General features: G+C 42.6%; 1 protein-coding gene across 1 annotated transcript in view; it reads right to left on the minus strand.

Annotated features, from left to right (window-relative positions):
• LOC139789193 (transcription factor RFX3-like) overlaps positions 1-21,773 on the minus strand; it is a 135,357-nt gene that overhangs the window by 30,543 nt on the left and 83,041 nt on the right. Inside the window, exons 6-10 of the mRNA XM_071729712.1 lie at positions 21,574-21,693; positions 11,149-11,270; positions 9,800-9,912; positions 8,540-8,655; positions 7,890-8,044 (exon numbers count right to left, since the gene is read on the minus strand). Coding sequence (XP_071585813.1) covers positions 7,890-8,044; positions 8,540-8,655; positions 9,800-9,912; positions 11,149-11,270; positions 21,574-21,693 — 626 coding nt within the window. The remainder of the gene's footprint in view (positions 1-7,889; positions 8,045-8,539; positions 8,656-9,799; positions 9,913-11,148; positions 11,271-21,573; positions 21,694-21,773) is intronic.

Here is a 21,773-nt window from a genome sequence, read left to right on the forward strand (position 1 = left end):
TCTAGTCGTGCAGTTTGCCCCACTGCATTTCAGTGATGGTGTTTAGATCATAGCTTTCAAGCTACACAGTGGATTCCATCTTTTCCTGTTTGTTACCCATGCTGTGTGATTTGCTGCAGAGGCACTTCAGTGGGCCTATCAACCTTGTCACTGTTTTAGAGGAACACACCCTAATTCCTTTAGGTGTTTTTGTGGTGCTTCCTAATACATAGAATCGTAGAATGGTTTTGGTTGGAAAAGACTTTTAAGATCATGAAGTACAACTGTTAACCCAGCACACTGCCAAGTCCACCAATAAACCATGTCCCTAAGCACCACATCTACACGTCTTTTAAATACCTCCAGGGATTTAGGGATTTGGTTTTTTATCTTTTAAATATTCCACCACTTGTCTGTGCAGCTTGTTCCAGTGCCTGACAACCCTCTTAGTGAAGAATTTTTCTTAATATCTAATCTAAATCTTCCCTGGCAAAACTTAAGTCCATTTCCTCTTGTTCTGTCACTTGTAACTTGGGAATAGAGACCTTTTGGGCAGTTGTAGAGCGCAATAAGGTCTCCCCTCTGCCTCCTTTTCTCCAGGCTAAACAACCCAAGGTCCCTCAGTCCTTCCTCATAAGACATGTTCTTCTGACACTTCACCAGCTGTGTTGCCCTACTTTGGACTCACTCCAGCACCTCAATGTCCTTCTTGTAGTGAGGGGCCCAAAACTGAACACAGTACTTGAGGTGCGGCCTCACCAGTGCCGAGTACAAAGGGATGATCACTTCCCTTCTCCTGCTGGCCACGCTGTTCCTCACAGAAGCCAGGATGCTGTTGGCCTTCTTGGCCACCTGGGCACACTGCTGGCTCATATTGAGCCGGCTATCGACCAATACCTCCAGGTCCTTTTCCTCTGGGCAGCTTTCCAGCCACTCTTCTCCAAGCCTGTAGCAAAGCATGGGGTTGTTGTGACCCAAGTGCAGGACCCAACACTTGGCCTTGTTGAATCTCATACAACGGGCCTTGCCCCGTTGACCTGGTTTGTCCAGGTCCCTCTGTAGAGCATTCCGACCGTCAAGCAGATCAACACTCCCACCCAACTTGGTGTTATCTGCACATTTTCTGAGGGTCCACTTGGATCCCCCCATTGATAAAGATATTAAAGAGAACTGGCCCCAATACTGAGCCCTGGAGAACACCACTTTTCACTGTCCACCAACTGGATTGAAATGCATTCACCACAACTCTTTGAGCACAGCCATCCAGCCAGAGTTTTATTCCCAACAAAGCATACAATTGTCCAAGCCATGAGCAGTCAGTTTCTCCAGGAGGATACTGTAGGAAACCATTTCAAAGGCTTTACTAAAGTCTAGGTAGACAGTATCCACAGCCTTTCCCTCATCCAATATGCGTGTCACCTTGTCCTAGAAGGGGATCAGGTTCATCAAGCAGGACCTGCCTTTTATAAACTCGTGCTGACTGGGCCCGATTGCTTTGTTTTCCTGTGTTGCTTGATGGTACTCATGATATTCTATTCCATAACCTTTCCCGGCACTGAGGTCAGACTGACAGGCCTGTAATTCCCTGGATCCTCCTTCCAGCCCTTCTTGTAGATGGGCATCACAGTTGCTGAGCTCCAGTCAACTGGGACCTCCCTTGTTTGCCAGAGCTGCTAACAGATGATGGAAAGTGTCTTGTTTATCCTTTCCACTAGATCCCTCACTACCCTTTGGTGGATTCCATCTTGCTCCATAGACTTGTGTGTGTCTAAGTTGTGTAGCAGGTTGCAAGCCATTGTAGGGACTGCATTCTGCTCTCCATCTCTGTCTTTCAGCTCAGGAGCTATTTACCCAGATACTCAGCATATCATCAGCTCCTGACTCATTTATCTCTATGTCAAATGGATGCTTCAGTGCCTCCCAGTAAGGAAACTTGAAGATTCACAAGAATATCCTCTGTTCCATAAAAAAGTATAATACCCACACAGATATTCTTCCACTCACTTTGAGCCAGGGGGCATTGGAGAGGGGGGTGCGTGGAATAGAAATCGCCTATATGTATATACAATATCTTCGTGTTTTTCCAGGTAGTCTGTCCTTGCTTCCACCTTCTGTGTGCTTCCTATGTGTGTTTGATTTCAGTCAGGATCTCCATTTGTTTTTGTGGTGTTGGCTGTTCCCCAGCCAATTCAAATCATGGGAAGCCTACAGAAGTAGTGGCAGTAGTGTCCGCAGCAATATTTGGTGTATGCTGAGAAGAGTCCAAGGCTTGTGAGGTCCTGGAGGGTGTTTATGGGCCCCTAACACCCTTGGGCTGGGTATGTGGAGAGACTGGCCAGCAAGCGACAGGTCTTACAAGAGGGATGGGTGAGAGTTGGGTGGTACCAGCTATTGCTGCTGACAGTTCAAATCACAGGATGCTGCATATGACCGGCCCCTAGGGAGTGCCATTGACCAGGGATTATTGCTGTAGGGAGCAGTGCCCGAGAGGAATGGTGCAGCAGTTTGAGCAGAAGGGTGCACAAGAATGGTCGTGCATCCTACCTGTTGTCAGGCTGCTGCAAGCTCTGCTCACCCACAGTCTTATGCTGCAGCCTTGATGGTCACCCCAGCTAGCTTTTGGCTGTGCAAGCCTACCCAGCAGCTTGAGGTCTCCAGGAAGTTAGAAGGGCTTATTATGCAGTTCTTTGGGTTTGTCGGAAGCATGGTGGTAGACACCAGGTGAGGGCTGCACTCTACAGCAGACAGGAATCGTCTATTTATACAAACTAGCCTGGGAAAAGTGGAGGCGGCCACCTAGACAGAGCTTCAGGGAAGCTGTTGTCCAAGTTAGGGATGTGAAGTCTGTATCCCACACTCCTGGATGAAAGAGGGTGCAAGCTCCACCTGTTCAAAATATGCTCTGGTGCAGTCACTTCAGGCAGTGAGTGGAGGAGCTGCAGGAGGAAGTCAGCAAGTTACCCTGTGTTATGGAGAGGGAACAAGAAATAAAGTATTTGTAAGAAGAAATACTAGGGCTTCATGGAACTGACCTCTAAGGATGACCAAACAAAGAGCATCAAGCACCATGGTCTCTGGTGACTCATGGGAATAGGATATTGCTTCATTTCCCTTTCTTGTATGTACCAACCAGCAACAGATATGAAGTCTTGGCAGCAGACAAAACCAATGAGCAAGTGTCCTGGTTTGGGCCAGGATAAAGGTGATTTTCTGTCTTGTACTTTTGCTTTTAGCTAAGTCTCTTGTAAGTAGTTGCACTTGCTGAAATTAACAGCAAGTTTCTCAGACAGTGTGTGTTTCTAGGACTGATAACACTTGATGTTTATAGTTACTGCTAGAGACTGGTATGCAGAACCAAGGACACTGCTCAGCTCTGAGGAAAACATAAAGAGGTCCCACCTGCATCCCTCCTTTGGGGAGGAACGGACAAGACAGATGCCAGAATTGACCAAACAGAGTATTCCATCCCATATACGTCATCCTCAGTATAAATTTGAGGGATCATGAGGGCCAAGCCAGATTTCCTGCTTCCAGCTTCCGGCTGCCTGCCCTTCCTTCCTTTCCTGCTTCCCTTTCCTTCACCCCGGCATCCTGGAAGGATCCCGTCCGTTTGCCTGCCTGTGGTCCTGATCCGTGCCAGCCCTTATCTGTGTGTTCCTGCCTCCAGTTCCCAACTGCTGCCGACTCCAGGAGTCCAGCCTGGACTTTCCCAGGGCTGCCCTGCAGCCTCGGTGGTGACGTGAGAGCTATTGGGGGGAAGGGGGGAGGAATGTGGTATCCATTTTCTTGTATATTTGTATATATTTATTAATTTTTCCTATTTATCATTACTGTTTCATTAAAGTTGTGTAGTTTAGTTTCCAACCCATAAGTCTCTCTCCCTTATTCTCTCTCCTTTCTTATCAGGGAGGAGAGAGAGATTAATAGAGAGAGTCTGTTACTCGGTTTAATTGCCGGGCCAGTGTTAAACCGTGACAGCAAGATTCACAGGGAGAAAACACACCAGCAGCACATACTAAAAGCTGCAAAAGTAAGCAGTGAGTGCTAGCAGTGGGTGAGAGGCACCAAGGCACCCATCTTCTGACCTGATATACAGTCAAGGGGAGCCAAGATCCGTGATGTCACAGAGAGACTTTCATAACTGGTAACAAGTACAGACTACTATCTCTACTTTTCCATGTGGGCACCAATGACATGATAAAGCATAACCTGGGCAAGATCAAGCAGGACTTGAGAGCCCTGGGCTCCCAAGAGAAAGGTACAAGTGCCCAAGTGATCTTCTCTGTCTTGTGAGTCAGGGATAGAGGTGTGGGCAGAAGTTGACACATCATGAAGATCAACACTTGGCTTCATGGCTGGTGTCATCACCAGGGCTTTGGTTTCTATGGTCACGAGACACTCTTCAATGAATACAGCCTATTGGGGAGAGATGAGATCCACCAATCTAGAAGAGACAGGAGCATCTTCACTGGCAGATTGGGTGACTTAGTGAATTGTGCTTTAAACTAACAAACTTAAAGGGTGGAGTCCACAGCTGTCACAACTGTATATCCATAAGCAACAGGGTAGATGAGCACACCTACTGGAGTAGTGAGGAATGTTTCCCAACCCTTTCCAAAGGCAAGAACCCCAAGTCCAGCCATCTCAAGTGCATAACATAAACACTCATAATCTGGGCAACAAGCAGGAGGAAGTAGAGCTTCATGCCCAATATGAGAGTTATGATGTCATTGGTGGAAAACCTCACACAACCAGAAGACCACAGTGGATGGGTACAAATCCTTTCAGAAAGACAGGTAGGATGCTCAGAACCCAGCTATGAGGGATTCCATGGAAAGCATCCATGGAGGGCAAAGGAGCTAGGAGTTATTCAATAATAGCCTTCTGGAAGCACAAGAACCCTACAAAGGCAAAGAAAGAAGGCAGAACAAGAGACCACCCTGGCATAACAAAGAGCTTTTGGGTGTTCTTAAAAGCAAGTAAGAAGCATAACGGCTATGGAAAGGCAGCCAAACAGACATTGAGGACTACAAGAACCTTGATAGGGTATACAGATATGCATTCAAGTGGGCTAAAGGTCAGCTAGAATGGAAATTAGGGAACAACAAGAAATGGTTCCTCAGGTATGTGAGCAGTAAGCAGAAGCACAGGAAAGACCGAGGTCCATTGCTAAACAAGGCAGGGAAACTAGACATTAATAATGCTGACAAGACAGAGGTTCTCAATAGCTTCTTTTGCCTCTGTCTTTACTAGTGCAGCTGGACCCCAGATCACAGAATCAAGTAGCTATGACAACACATGACAACATTCCTCTGGTAGTAGAGGAAGTGCTGGTCTGCAGTCTTCTGTAAGAGCTCAACACACATAAATCTATGGGCCCGACTGGAATCCACCCCAGGGTGTTAAAGAGAAGAGGCTGACATTGTTCCAAGGCCATTTTGAAAAGTAATGGAGATCAGGGGATATCCCTGATGACTGTAAGAGGGAAAATATCACATCCATCTATAAGAAGGGACCAAAAGAGAACCCAGGAAACTACAGGTCTATTTGTTTTACTTCAGTTACTGGGAAAGTAATGGAACAAGTTTTTCTAGAAACTATCATAAACCAAATGTTTGGTAATTGGGAAAAGCCAGCACAGATTTATCAAAGGCAAATCTTGCCAGACTAACCTGATCACCTTTTACAACAAATTAACACTTTCTGTTGAAGTGCGGAGAGCAGTGGATGTTGTTTATCTGGACCTCAGCAAAGCATTCAACACTGTTTCCACAGCCTTCTCCTAGACAAACTGGCAAGATAAAGTTTTGATGGGTGGTCTGCGAGATGGATAGGAAATTGGCTAACAGGTCACACTCAGAGGGTGGTGATCAATGTTTTTTACTCAGACTGACAGCCTATTATATGTGGGGTCCCCCAGGGATTAATACTGGGCCACACACTTCAAAATTTTCATAAATTATCTGGACAATGTGACTGAAAGCACCTTCACCAAGTTTGCCGACTACCTCAAACTGGGTGGTGAGGTGTAAACTCCAGAAAGGAGAGTCATCTTACAGAAAGACCAGGCTGGAAGAGTGGGCCAGAAAGAACTGCATCATAGAATCATAGAAACATAGAATGATTTGGGTTGGAAGGAACCTTTAAAGGTTATCTACTCCAAGCCCCCTGCAGTGAGCAGGGACATCCTCAACTAGACCAGATTGCTTAGAGCCCCATCCAACCTGACCTTCAATGTTTCCAGAAAGGGCATCTATCATCTCTCTGGGCAATGTGTTCCAGTGTTTCACCACCCTCATTGTAAAGAGCTTCCTTCCTAATATCTAGTCTCAATCTACTCTCTTTCAACTTAAAACCATTATCCCTTGCCCTATCACTACAGGCCTTGATAAAAAGTCTGTCCCCATCTTTCTTATAAGCCCCCTTTAAGAACTGAAAGGCTGCAATAAGGTCTCATCAAAACTTTCTCTTCTCCAGGATGAACAACCCCAACTCTCTCTGACTTTCTTCATAGGAGAGGTGTTCCAACCCTTTGATCATTTTTGGACATGTCTGTCTTGTGCTGAGGACTCCAGAACTGGATGCAGTACTCCAGGTAGGGTCCCATGAGAGCAAAGAGAATCACGTCCCTCAACCTATTGGTCACATTTTTGATGCAGCCCAGGATATGGTTGTCTTTCTGAACTGCAAGCACACATCGCCAGCTCATGTCCAGCTTCTCGTCCATCAGTATCCCAAACCCTTCTCTTCAGGGCTGCTCTCAATCCCTTCAGCCCTCAGCCTGTATTGATACTGTGTTGCTTGATGGTACTCATGATATTCTATTCCATAACCTTTCCCGGCACTGAGGTCAGACTGACAGGCCTGTAATTCCCTGGATCCTCCTTCCAGCCCTTCTTGTAGATGGGCATCACATTTGCTGAGCTCCAGTGAACTGGGAGCTCCCTTGTTTGCCAGGACTGCTAATAGATGATAGAAACACAGCCTAATTCTTTTGAAGCATTTTACAGGTGTGTCCCTTTTGGTTCCTAATAGTTCTTTTATAAGTTTTTAATATTATATATTTATATATATATGTGAATCTTATTTCTTTTTACTATTTAAAACAACATACAAATCATGCAATGAATGTTTTAAGAAGGAATTTAACCTTCCTTGAAACCAGTTTAACATTTTTAATGGATACTATAAAGTCATCCTTTAAAAGAAAGCCCTATTCCTGATAATCGTCAGTTGGCCATAATTCTAGAATCGACTGATGAATTCTTCTTAATGGAAATAGAACAGATAGTATACTGGAATAATAATCAAGACTTAAAATGTTTGGTAATGTTTTGTTGGTTTAATTGGTAGCAAAATGGATGAGGTTTTTAGTAGCCACTGATAATACATAAACATTTATTTTTAAAAAAATGATATGACAAACATATACATATTGGTTTTTAACCAATAGAACTTTTACATATAAAACATAAACTGAAGCCTACTGAAGTCAGTGGAAAGACTGTCTGATATTAATGGACTCAGGCTCATGGCCATAGTGCATTCACAGCTGTCAGCTTTCAGGTAGATTACAGCCAGTACGTAAAGGAACCCGCTTGTATCATTAATTAATAAAAGCTTTGAATTTGCAGTGGCAAAAGCATATGCCATAGGGAAATATATTCTTAAAACTTCTAGAGAGTTTCCTAAATGCAGTGAAACATCCATTTTCCTTTTCTTTAAATACAATCCTTACATCAATTCCAGTCCACCTTCCTACTCAACTAAGATGACACACACTAGGTTTACATTGTTCCAAATAATTCCCAGAAGTTTCACGAGGCACAAAAAAACCCACCACATAAAACAAAACTAACCAAAACACAACAAAACACAGTCTTATAAGATGTTATCTGTGTTTAACTTACTAGGAATAGGTCTAAGGACATCAGGAATGAGAATCTCCACCAAAGCCTGGTACATCACATGGTCACAATTACCCATCCATTTCAGAATAGACTCATTTTTGCACAGAGTAATCAGTTTTCCTTTTGGAAGTCGACTTTCTATTTCACTCAGATTGCTGGTGTGAATAAGTGTAACAAATGAAAATGTATTTACATACATATTAGAAAGTAAAATGGACATTGATATTGATTATTTTATAAAAACTTCATAGATGTGTCTGTTATATCAAGCTGGATATCTTTAACTTTTTCATATGAAGCTGAGGAAAAATGGCCTCCAACGTTCTGCTCCAGCCCATAAGTTATGCAGAGGTATGATAAAAATGGTCCTTGCAATTTAAACAAGCCAGACACTATATTTTGAAAAATACCTTTAACTTTAGTCATCCAAACAAAGGAAAAAATAGAAGATGTATGCAATCATTTAGAGGCTGTAGTTTGACATATACCAACAGCCTGTATGTCATCAAATAGCAGTCATCACAGATTTTACCTGAAAATCTAATGGTATCAGAAGAGGTTCTTAGCCTATATGCTAAGACTTTCTTTGATTTGACTCCTGCTGTTATATTATGATGGTGAACAGTAAACAAGAAGAGACATTTACTGACCTCAGTTCAATAATAGCTATGTCGTCAGCTGGAGCAGAGGGAGAATAGCGCCAGAAAGTTTGCCACAATTTTTCTATCAGGCTAAACTGAAGATTCACAACAACATCCACTATTGCCTAAAAAAATATAAAACAAGTGCAGCTGTAGTAAAATGAGGCAATGAGGCAACCAGGTGCCACTAATTGCCAGGTAGTGGGCATGAGCTTGTGTTAAGCCCACCTGTGCCTGATTAGGGCAGGCCCCCACTGCGCATGAGCAGGATTAGGGGGCCAATAAAAGGTGAAGCTCAAACTCACAAGCTTAGCTCATTCCTGAGCAAGACAGCAGAGGGGTTAGCTGATTCTAGAGCACTAGTACTGAGCCAAATTAACCAATCCTGAGGGCAATAGACTCTGAGCACTATTTGTGAGTGTCTGCTGGAGCACTTGTTTGGACCTCAGAGCGCTGCGCCCTAAGAGAGGTTCGTCTTGCAACATGCAGCTAGTCTAACCTTGCCACCACCATCCTGCCTTAACTCCTCCTAGGGGTATAGCTCTCACATGGTCATTTTGCAAAAAAAAAAAAAAAAAAAAAAAAACCTAATGAAAAAAGTATGTTTAAAAATAAACATAATATTCTTTAAAGTAACTTTTCAAGAACAAATTTTCCAACTGTCCGTACTAAATGTGGACAGACTCAGATCAGGCCAAGTACAAGGAAGCCTCCAGAAAATAGCCTAAGCACATATATCAGGTGAATTCACCTAAATAGAACTTTTAACACTATTACAAACATAAAAGGAAACCTGCTATTTCATTAATTTTGTTACTTCGTTACGTTTTAAAGCACAATAATTTCAAAACATTATTCAGTATATAATGTGATCTTAAGTTCTTAAAGATCCTGTTTCTTTAGAACTTGAAGAAAAAAGTGAGCTTGTTTAATCATAAATATTAGAAATAATTTAATCTTATTTCAACTCTTAGAAACAAAAGAAAAACTCTGTATATATATCTAAAGTTCAGTTTATCTAAAATTCTCAAAAGCAATAAATGATTACATTCCAGTATCAGTATTCTATTAATGTTATTTTCTTTTCCTGTAAAGAGGGAAATTCCAGATGTCTTTTTGCAAATGTACTTTCTGATGGAATAAGCAAAATATTTGAGGACCACATCAGATACAAGTAGGCTGGCTGCAATATGTTTTGTGTTTTACTGATTCTCATTAGAAGACATTAATTTTACAAAGAATGATGATTTATGTGATATCCTCTCTTACCTCACAGTGCTCTCGATAAAGACTTTGCAGTGATTTTATGTCCTCAAGGGTCGTACCATCTGGCAGAGAAGATATTTCAACTTCTCCAAATTCTGGAAGTACTCGAGATGCATCTGTTTCCATGATAAAATAACAGAAGAAAGCTGTCGTGAATGGTGCCAACTACAGTTCGATTAGAAAACATTTAAAGATGGTGTAAGGAAGTAAAGTCTAGAAGGTCATAATGCCAAAAGAGGAATGTATTTCTTATTTAATGTATTTTAAAATTGTGATAAAATTGCAAACAAACCAGCTAGCTATTTTTAAAGCAAAAGATTATAAATTATTCTTGACAAATAGCAGGTTAAAATTATTCTACATACATATTGCACCTGTATATAAAAGGAGCTAAGACACATTTTCTGAATGACAGGATGAAGCAGAATATTCATGTCAGTACATATGAGACTAATGTAATTTAATAGGTTTTGGTTTGATCAGTTGAATTATTTTTGCATCTTGCATGTTACAGTTTAGTAGACTCAGCAGGATATATTTATTTGAAATTTACAAGACTTTCAACTGTAGTCAACATGTGCTTTTATGTGTTTCCAAGAGATACAGTGGTATGATGGGAAAAATGCACTGTTAACCAAAGGGGCAGTGGAAGGGAAAATTCAAAAACATGCGAGCTATAGCCTAAGGTTCCCAATTATTTCAGTAACAGCAAGGTTAGGCCAAATACTGTGGTGTTTCAAAATCCCAATATATGAACTCAAAACTAAGTGTACAATTATTTCAATAAAACATTTAATAAGCTTTAACATTTACTTCCACAGCTGAAAAATCAATATGCTTCACTATACCAATGAACGCATAAAATGCACATTTTAAACACGAACCTTGAGTTTCTGGTTTTAACTATTTGGCTCTTTCCATTTATAATGTTGCAGAACAAACTCAGTGCACCTTCTTTTCAATGGTCAACACAACTGCAGTGCAAAAATATAGTCCAAATTTAGGTGCATATTAAAAAATTTGGAATCCAATGGAAATTCATGAGCTTTTAGGGCAAAATTTCCAGCATTCATTTTTGTAAGAAATGCTTCATCACAATTGCACCGCAACATATTTTAAATCTACTATACACATAGATTTTGCACATTTTTTCTTTTATATCTGCATGATGCAATTAAATGTATGTCTTATTATATAGAACATATAGCTTCGATGAGTATCTTTTTGTTCTGTTATCAGTGAGAGTTTTAAACAGGGCAATATAACTAAAATAATTACTGTATTTGAACTTGATGTTCATGGCTATAACGGGGTTTATTTTATTTATACAACAGTGTAACACATTTTCATACCTAAAAACTGTTGATGATGTTGACTTTGGGCAATTATAGTTTGTTCAACAGATGTGCCTGTCTGTTGACCACTTCCTGTGAAACCATCTGCAACTCCATCCACTTTCTGCACAGGCTTGTACCTACAAAATTATCAAATGCAAAAATATTCTTTATGTTCATGTCCTGGTCTCACATGAAAAGAAACATAGACCAGCTATGGAGAGCAGGCCATTAGTAGCCCCAAATCAGCTGGAAGCTTAAGTCAGGGCAGCTGACCCAAGCTGACTAACAGGTGTATCATATGCCACTTACATCATGCTCATTGTAAACAGAGGAAGTTTGCTGAAGGTAGAGAGTTTCTCTTTTTCTGGGGCTTCTTGATATCATTTTTCTGCTTCTTCTCTTGTTTCTGAGCACTAGGGTGAATATAAGCTTCTATGCTTTTTGTTGATATTTGTATTTCATTAAATCTGATTTTATTTCAACTTGTGGAGTGTTTCTCTTTTGTAATTCCCCTTCTCAGCTGGGGAGGGAATATCAGTTGATAGTAACTGCTACAGTTTAGCCCTGTCTATAGGCTAAACATAGCTTGCTTTTTTTGTAAGTGCAATATCACACACTGTTCTGCCTTATTTCTTAGTCTCAATATACAATATACACTCTCAATATACAGTTTTGCTAGTTCATGCATGTAGTGAGAACCACAAGTCACCAGGTGTCACCGATAATGAACTGGGAGCTTAGGCCCAGCTGTGCCCAATAATTAGGGCCTGCCCCAGCCGGAAATGGGCGGGGCTGAAGGGCAAAATAAAAGGCATGCTCCCAGAAGCAGAAAGGGAAGCTGAGAGATGCCTGGGAAGAGAGACGGCAAGAGAGCTCTGGAGAAGAGCCCTGTCCCTGAGAGAAGGGCTCGCTGCAACACGTGCACAAGAAAAAAGTACCATCAGAATAACTGTAGTAAGGAAAGGTAGAACACTGGCAATGCACTGTAAAATTCATAAAGCTGATACCACAACACAACTACCAAAATTTTGTAGAATTTAGTTTAAAAAGCATGTCATTAAGACCTCAAGTTAATTTATACTGAACAGAAATGCAGTTTTTCCTTTTCCAAAGATCTTGCCTTCCCAGAAATCAAGTAGCTAAAAAATAAGGTTTAAACACCTTAAAAAGGGCCATGTAGCTGTTTGGAGACAAAGGAATTTAAATAATTTTAAAATGGAACAAGCTTCTTATGAGCTCAGAAGGTCTGAGAAAGCTACTTTAAACTAAGTAGCTGTACCAGGAGAGGTTCAAAATTGATATCAGACAGCATTTCTTTACCAAGAACACTGGAACAGGCTTTCAAGAGAGATGGTCAATGCTCCGTGCCTGTCAATGTCCCTGTTTTCATTTAGAAGAAAGACATGCTGTTCTGGCTTGCTGAAAAATAAACTGTAAAAGCTTTAGAAATGGAAACCAAACTGAGCTCTAATAATGTATTAGCATTTTTTCTTTCACTTTTATTCACCCCAATATTTTTTTTTTTATTACCTTATTATTAATCATCTCTTTTTGTGAGTTATATTTACTATTAAACGTCACATCTGTGTTTGACCTAGAACTGATAAGTGATTTCGGGGAACTACAGGCTGTTCAGCCTCACCTCAGTCCTGAGAAGGTGATGGAGCAACTAATCCCGGGAACCATTTCCAAACAGATGAAGGACCAGAAGGTGATTGGGAGTAGTTAGCATGGATTCAACAAAGGGAAGTCACATTTGATCAACTTGATAAACTCCTACAATGAAATGACTGGCCTGGTAGATGAGGGGAGAAGCTGATGAAATATGGGCTGAATGAGCAGTGAGGTTCATTGAGAACTAGCTGAATGGCTGTATTGGGTTTATGTGGCAAGGTTTTGGTAGCAGGAGGACTGCGGGGGTGGCTTCTGAGAGCAGACACCAGAAGCTGCCCCCATGTCAGACAGAGCCAGTTCCATCCAGCTCCAAGATGCTGCTGGCCAAAGCTGAGACAATAGTGACATTCACCTCTGTGATAACGTATTTAAGAAAGGGTAAAAAAACAGCTGGGCAACAGGAGCCAGGAGAGAGGAGTGAGAATATGTGAGACAAACAGCTCTGCAGACACCAAGGTCAGTGAAGAAGCAGGGGGAAGAGGTTCTCTAGGCACCGGAAAAGAGATTCCCCTGAAGCCTGTGGTGGACCACGGTGAGGCAGGTTGTCCCCCTAAAGCCCATGGAGGACTATGGTGGAGCAGGTATCCACCTGCAGCCTGTGGAGAACCCCACATTGGAGCAGGTGGATGTGCCCTGAAGAAAACTGCAGCTCATGGAGAACCCATTTGAACAGGTTCCTGGCAGGAACTGTGGCACATAGAGAGAAGATGACAGAGTAGGTTTTCTGGTATCCTTGGCTGCATTAGGCAAAGTATCGCCAACAGGTGGAGAGACATAATCCTTCCCCTGTACTCATCACTGGTGAGGTCACACCTGGTGTACTGTGTCCAGTTCTGGGCTACCCAGTATAAGAGACACATAGAAATACTTGAGAGAATCCAGCAAAGGGCAACAAAGATGATAAAGGGACTGGAGCATCTCTCTTATGAGGAAAGGCTGAGAGAGCTGGCACTGTTTAGCATAGAGAAGAGAAGGTTCAGGGGGGATCTTATCAATGTATATAAATACCTGAAGGGAAGGTAAAAAGAAGATGGAGCCAGGATCTTCTTTTTAGTGGTGCCCAGAGAAAGCAGAAGAGGCAATGGGTATGAGCTGAAACACAGGAGGTTCTCTCTGAACATAAGGAAACACTTTTTCATTGTGAGGGTGGCAGCACTGGAGCAGGTTGCCCAAAGAGGTTGTGGAGTCTCTGTCCTTGGAGATATTTAAAATTTTTCTGGACATGATCCTGGTCAACTGGCTCTAGGGAGTTCTGCTTGAGCAGAAGTGGTTGGACAAGACTGACTTTGAGAAGTCACTTCCAACCTCAACCATTCTGTGATTTTGTGATTTTGTGAATTCAATTATTTAAACATCTTGGCAATTCCTGGCTATTACTTATATAGTTGAGGCAAGTCCCTACTTGTGCATTTCTTCTATTCCGGTACAAAGGTGCTTTAAATCTCTTGATCTGTGTCTGTTGCATCCAAGCTACTGTCTCCGCTGGGAGATGGGACTGTAGTTTACTGTTTTTTTTATTTCTTAGTAGAACAGAGAAGTAGCACTCCCATAACTCATGTTGACCACAACTGGGACTAAGTAACTAGCAGCACCACCTTCAAATTAGATCAATTATTGTTGCCACTCAACTGAAATTCATGCCTGAAATCTCAGACCCTGAATTCAGGCCCATATCAAACACTAAATACAAGCATACCTCTAGACCTTGACAGGTTTGAGAGGTGGGCCCATGCCAACCTCATGAAGCTCAACAAGGCTGAGTGCAAGGTCCTGCACCTGGGTCGGCAAAATCCCAAGCACAAATACAGGTTGGGCAGAGAATGGATTGACAACAGCCTTGAGAAGAAGGACTTGGGGGAGTCAGTTGATGAAGAGCTCAATATGAGCCAGAAATGAGTGCTTGCAGCCCAGAAAGCCAACCGTATTCTGGGCCACATCAAAAAAAGTGTGGCTACCAGGATGAGGGAGGTGATTCTTCCCTTCTACTCTGCTCTCATGAGACCCCACCTGGAGTATTGTGTCCAGTTCTGGAGTCCCCAACAGAGGAAGGACATGGAGCTCTTGGAGCGAGTCCAGAGGAGGACTACAAAGATGATCAGAGGGCTGGAGCACCTCTCATATGAGGATGGGCTGAGAAAGTTGGGGTTGTTCAGCCTGGAGAAGAGAAGGCTTCAAGGAGACCTTATAGTGACCTTCCAGTACCTGAAGGGGGCCTGCAAGAAAGCTGGGGAGGGACTTTACACAAGCATGTGTAGTGATAGGACAAGGGGTAATGGTTTTAAGCTGGAAGAGGGTAGATTAAGTTAGAAATAAGGAAGAAATTCTTTAATGTGAGTGTGGTGAGACACTGGAAAATGTTACCCAGAAAGGTTGTGGATGTCCCCTCTCTACAAGTGTTGAAGGACAGGTTAGATGGGACTTTGAGAAACCTGGTCTACTGGGAGGTGTCCCTGACCATGCAGGGGGTTGGAACTAGGAGATCTTTAAGGACCTTTCCAAACAAAACCATTCTATGATTCCAGCAGGTCTTTGGATATATTCATGTTTGTGGTGGGTTAGCTTTTGCTAACAGTGAAACTCCCACTCAGATACACTCCTCTGCCACTGCGTCAGGTGGACAAAAAAGGAAGAACAGGAGCAAGAAAGCATTGCTTACCAATTAGCATTGTGGCAAAACAGACTCAACTTGGGTAAAATTAAGAAACTAACGCATTTCCAATTAAAATAATGTAATTACTAATATAGGTAGCAGGAAATAAAAAAAACAAATATTAAAACATCCTCCCTCCTTTCCCAGCCTCAGTGTCATGCCTTCATTCCAGACTCCTCCCCCCCTTGTTATTGTCTCAGGTTACATGCAGTCCCTTCAGTGAGGCAATGAAAAACTCGAGGTGGATGGGAGGGTGTTATGGTAAGTACATAGAATTTCTTTCTGCCACTCCTTCTTTCTCACGCTTCTCTACTCTGGCACGGGTTCTCTATGGGCTGCAGGTCCTTCACAAAATATCCAATTGCTCCAGCATGGTCTGTTCCACAAAGTATGTGAATACCAGTTCTTGTGCCATGGAGAACCTCCTCCCCCTCTTTCTCTAACCTTGGTGTTTGTACTACTGTTTCTCACTATTCTTTTTGCCTTCCTCCTCTACATGTCTGGTGTTTTTTACCCGGTCTTAAGTATGTTTTCACAGAGGCACCACCAATTAAGTTCGTTTGCTCAGCTTTGACCTGCACTGGGTCTCTTGCCAAGCCAGCTGGAACCAAATATGTCCTTTACAGGGCAGCCACTTAGCATCCTAAGTACCACATCTACATGTCTTTTAAATACCTCCAGGAATGGTGACTCCACCACCTCCCTGGACAGCCCATAATAGTGCCTGACAACCATTTTGGTGAAGAAATTTTTCCCAGTATTCAATCTAAACCTCCCCTGGTACAACTTGAGGCCATTTCTTCTCATCCAATTACTTGATACTTGGGAGAAGGTACCAACACCCACCTTGCTACAACCTCCTTTCCAATAAGATCTTCCCTCAGTCTCCTTTTCTCCAGACTAAACAACCCCAGTTCCCTCAGCTGCTCGTCATAAGACTTGTCTTCTAGACCCTTCACTAGTTTTGATGCTCTTCTCTGGACATGCTCCAGCACCTCAATGTCTTTCTTGTAGAGAGGGGCCCAAAACTGAATACAGTATTCAAGGTGCAGCCTCACCAGTGCCAAGGTTCCATTAGTTTTGTTTTTTTTTTCTAGCAAGCATTAGAACTGATCTGCAATCACTACTATTCATCAGTCATCACTAACCATACAATCAGAAATCTATCCTATTTCAGTAATGCTTGTTCAGATTAAAAGGCACATGGAAATAGAATCATAGAATCATCATGGTTGGAAAGGACCTTCAAGATCATCAAGTCCGACCGTCAGTCCTACACCACCGTAACCACTAAATCATCTCCTGAAGCCCCACGTCTACCTGGTTTTAGAATACCCCCAGGGACAGTGACACCACCACCTCCCTGGGCAACCTGTTCCAATACTTCAGCACTCTTTTGGTGAAGAAATTTTTCCTAATATCCAATATGAACCTCCACTGGCACAAATTGAACAAATTCTTCTTGTCCTATTGCTAGTCACTAGGGAGAAGAGGCCAACACCCACCTCATTACAGCCTCCTTTCAGGTAGTTGTAGAGAGCAATGAGGTCTCCACTCAGCCTCCTCTTCTCCAGGCTGAACAGCCCCAGCTCCTTCAGCCACTCCTCATAAGACCTTTTCTGCAGACCCCTAATCAGCCTATTAACCCTTCCCTACACCCTCTCCAGCACCTTGATGTCCTTCCTATACTGTGGCACCCAAAACTGCACACAGTACTCAAAGTGTGGCCTTAAGAAGGCTGAGTATAAGGGTAAGATCACCTCCCTGGTCCTGCTAGTCACACTGTTCCTGATACAGGCCAGGATGCCGGTTTTTGAAGAAATTTCTCCTAATATCCAATCTCAAACTCCACTGGCACAGCCTGAGGCCATTTCCTCATATTCTATCACTTCTTACTTGTGAAAAGACACCAACCCCCACCTCACTATAACCTCCTTTCAGACAGTTGTAGAGAGCAATAATATAGAATACTCATGATATTCTATTCCATAACCTTTCCCGGCACTGAGGTCAGACTGACAGGCCTGTAATTCCCTGGATCCTCCTTCCAGCCCTTCTTGTAGATGGGCATCACAGTTGCTGAGCTCCAGTCAACTGGGACCTCCCTTGTTTGCCAGAGCTGCTAACAGATGATGGAAAGTGTCTTGTTTATCCTTTCCACTAGATCCCTCACTACCCTTTGGTGGATTCCATCTTGCTCCATAGACTTGTGTGTGTCTAAGTTGTGTAGCAGGTTGCAAACTGTTTCCCTGTTGATTATGGGAATTACTATGACTTTATTATGGTCCCCATCCCTGTCTTTGTGCTCATGGGACTGGTTACCCAGTGAACAACAACAAGAACACAAAACAGGCATTATGTACGTCAGCCTTTCCTCATCCTTTGTCACCATTTTCCCCCTCACATCCCATAAAGAATATATCTTCTCCTTCGTCCTCCTTTTGTTGCTAATGTATTTATAGAAACATTTTTTGTTTTCTTTTATGGCAGTAGCCAGATTAAGTTGGGCTAGGTGGGCTTTGACTTTCTCCCTGCATAGCCTCAAAACATCTTTGTAGTCCTCCTGAGTGGCCTGCCCCTTCTTACAACGGCCATAAACTCTCCTAAGTTCCGACTAAATCTCTCTGTTCAGCCGAGCCAATCCTCTTCCTCGTCAGCTCATCTTTTGGCACTTGGGCACAACCTGCTCCTGCACCTTTCCTTCTTAAATAGCATCCAGTCTTCTTGGACTCCTTTGCCTTTCAGGACTGCCTCCCAAGGGACTCTGTCAACCAGGCTCTTAAACAGTCTAAAGTCTGCCCTCCAGAAGTCCATGGTGGAGGTTTTGCTGACCTACCTCCTTACTTCTCCAAGAACAGAGAACTCTATCATTTCATGCATAATTCTATGCCCAAGGCAGCCTTCAACCTTCTCATCATCACCCACATGTCCTTCTCTGTTTGCAAACAAGTCCAGTGGGATGCCTTCTCTAGTTGGCTCCCTTACCATCTACGTAAGGAAGTTATCCTCTACACACTCCAGGAACCTCTGGGACTGTTCCCTCTCTGCTCTGTTATATATCCAGAAGACATCTGGTAAGTTGAAGTCCCCCACGAGAACAAGGGCTAGAGATTGTGAGACTTCCCACAGATGCTTATAGAATATTTCATCTGCCTCTTCATCCTGGTTGTGTGTTTTATAACAGACTCCCATCATGATATCTGCCTTATTGGCCTTCCCCCTGATTCTTACCCATAAACACTCAACCCTATTGACGCCATTGTTAAGCTCTAGGTAATGAAAATACTCCCTTACATATAGGGCTACCCCACTGCCTCTCCTTCCTTGCCTATCTCTTCTCAAGAGTTAGTAGTCATCCATTGCAGCACTCCAGTTGTACGAGTCATCCCACCATGTTTCCATGATGGCAACTATATCAGTCACCGAGGCAAGCAGCTCCAGTGCCAGCACAATCTGCAGCGGAGCACTCTAGCTCAGTGCTAGAGTTCTGAATACTGTAAGACAAATTTTATACAAAGATATCTACAAAAACTTAAAAATATATACTGAGCATGCTTCAGAACTGTGGCAGAAATCTTAGTTTGGAAATTCACATTGTTTTAAAAAATGCAATGCAGCTTAATGTCTGCTTTTGTTTAGTTTGTTTTTCTTACACGTGGCTTTTATATCCTTCCCCCCACCCCCATACCCTAGCTTCTGAGGTCTAATATATACATAAGTATCTTGATTTGCATCCCAAATGTGTAGATATTTTCAAGCTCCCCCCTCCTACACATTTCAGGGGAAAATTTGACAAAACTGTCCCCTAAAAACTGCAAGCTAAGCTTATCAACAGCAATAAAGAGTAAAAGTAAAGAAATCATTGCACACCTGAACTGATTCAGGGGACAAAGATCTTCAAAACTACTTTATATAGATACTGTTGGGATCGAATAAATAAAGCAGATCCACACTATTTTCATTAGTATCCAGTGAAAGGACAAAAGGCAATGGGCACAAATTGAAATACAGGAATGTTCTGGTTTGGGCCAGGATAGAATTAATTTTTTGTATTGTAATTTTGCTTTCAGCTAAGTCTCTTCTAAATAGCTGTACTTGCTGAAATTAACAGCATGTTTCTCAGTCTGTGTCTGCTTCTAGGACTGATAATGCTCAACGTTTATGGTCACTGATGGAAAATAGTATGCGTAACTAAGGCCACTGCTTGGTTCTGAGGAACATATGCTTCGGAAAGAGAAAGGAAAAAAAGGGGTCACACCTGCAACCCTCCTTTAGGGAGGAGTGGACAAGACAGGAGACCAACATTGACTAAACATAGTATTTCATTCCATACATGTAATACTTGGTATAAATGTGAGGGATCACAAGGGTCGAGCCCCTTCCCTTCGGTCCTTCTTCGCCTGTCCCTGCTTGCTTTGGCATCCTGGGAGGATTCTGTCGGTTTGTCTGCCTGTGGTCCTCATTCATACCAGCCTGAATCTGTGTTTTCCTGCCTCCAGCTCCCGACTGCTGCTGACTCCAGGAGTCCAGCCTGGAATTTTCCAGGGCTGCCCTGCAGCCTCGGTGGTGATGTGAGCATTACTGGGGGGAAAGGGAGGAGGAATGTGGTATCGTTTTCCTGTATGTTTGTGTATATTTAGTAATTTTTCCTTTTTATTATTACTGTTTCATTAAAGCTGTGTAGTTTAGTTTCCAAGTCTCTCTCTTATTCTCTCTCCTGTCTTTATTAGGGAGGGGAGGGGGATTAATAGAGAGCATCTGTCATTTGGTTAATTGCTGGCCTGGAGTTTAACTGTGACATGGAAATTCCAGTTAAATATAAGAAAATCATAGAATGCTAGGTTGGGAGGGACTTCAAGGATCATGTTGTCCAACCTTTATAGGTAGGAACGTGGCTGAGATGATATGGCCCAGCACCCTGTCAGTCTGAGCCTTAAAGGTGTGTAGTGTTGGGGAATCCACCACTTCCCTGGTGAGATTATTCCTATATCCAACTATTTTCATTGTGAAAAACTTTATTCTGATGTCCAATTGGGATCTCCCCAGGAATAACTTGCACCCATTACCCTCATCTTTTCAATGAGACTGCATGTAAAAAGAAGTCTCCATCCTGGTAGCAACCCGTTAACTACTGGAACATGGCTATATGGTCTCCCCTAAGCCTTCTTTTCTCCAGGCTTGACAAACCCAGTTCTCTCAGCCTTTCCTCATACAACAGGCTTTCCAGTCCTTTGATAATCTATGTGGCCCTTCTCTGGACCCTCTCCAGCATGTCCGCATCTTTTTTTGTATATCAGGGACCAGAACAGAACACAGTTTTACTGGCTTAATTTTGCCACTGTTACTATTTAATGCTGGGCCAGCAATTAACTGAATTACAAATGCTCTCTATTAATCCCTTTCCCTTATAGAGAAATGAGAGAATAAGGGAGAAACACTTACGGGTTGGAAGCTAACTACACAGCTTTAATTAAACAGTGATAATGAAGAAGAAAAATATCACATTCCTCCCCCCTTTCACCCAGTAACACTCACGTTATCACCAAGGCTGCAGAGCAGGCCCTGGAAAAGTCCCAGGCTGGGCTCCTTGAGTCAGCAGCAGATGGGACCTGGATACAGAAACACATGGATTCAGGAGGGCATGGATCAGGATCAAAGGCAGACAAATGGACAAAACTCTCCCAGGATGCTGGCCATGGACACTTGACCCTAATGATCCCTCAAATTTATACCAAATATGATGCATATGAGATGGAATACTCTGGTCAATTTTGGTCACCTGTCATCTCTGATTGCAGGTGTGACCCCTTACTACCTTTTTCTTTCTGGAGCATAAGGTATTCTTCAGAACCAAGCAGTGGCCTTGGTTCTGCATACCATTCTCTAGCCGTAACTATAAACATTGAGCATTATCAGTCCTAGAAGCAGACACTGACTGAGAAACTTACTGTTAATTTCAGCAAATACAGCTATTTAGAAGAGACTTAGCTGAAAGTAAAATTACAAGACAGAAGATTAGTTCTACCCTGGCCCAAACCAGGACAGCCACATAAATGAAGACAGGTAAGTCTCCAAGAACTAGAAATATGAAAAAGTAATTTCATTTAACACCGTACCTTTGTTTTTGCTGCATGGGTTGCTGTCTCATAGCCATATATTGCATGTCCTCTTGTAGCCGATTAAGGGGAGAATCTGGTTTGACACGAATCCCATAATAATGGTATTTGGAGTTCCCCCTTTATGAAAGAACAAAAATAACATTAGTTTTATGCATATATGTCATACTCACTTCACAATTTGCCTTGACTGGAAAGCA

Source organism: Heliangelus exortis, chromosome W (genome assembly GCF_036169615.1).
Source record: "Heliangelus exortis chromosome W, bHelExo1.hap1, whole genome shotgun sequence".
In the NCBI taxonomy this organism is placed as follows: Eukaryota; Metazoa; Chordata; class Aves; order Apodiformes; family Trochilidae; genus Heliangelus; species Heliangelus exortis.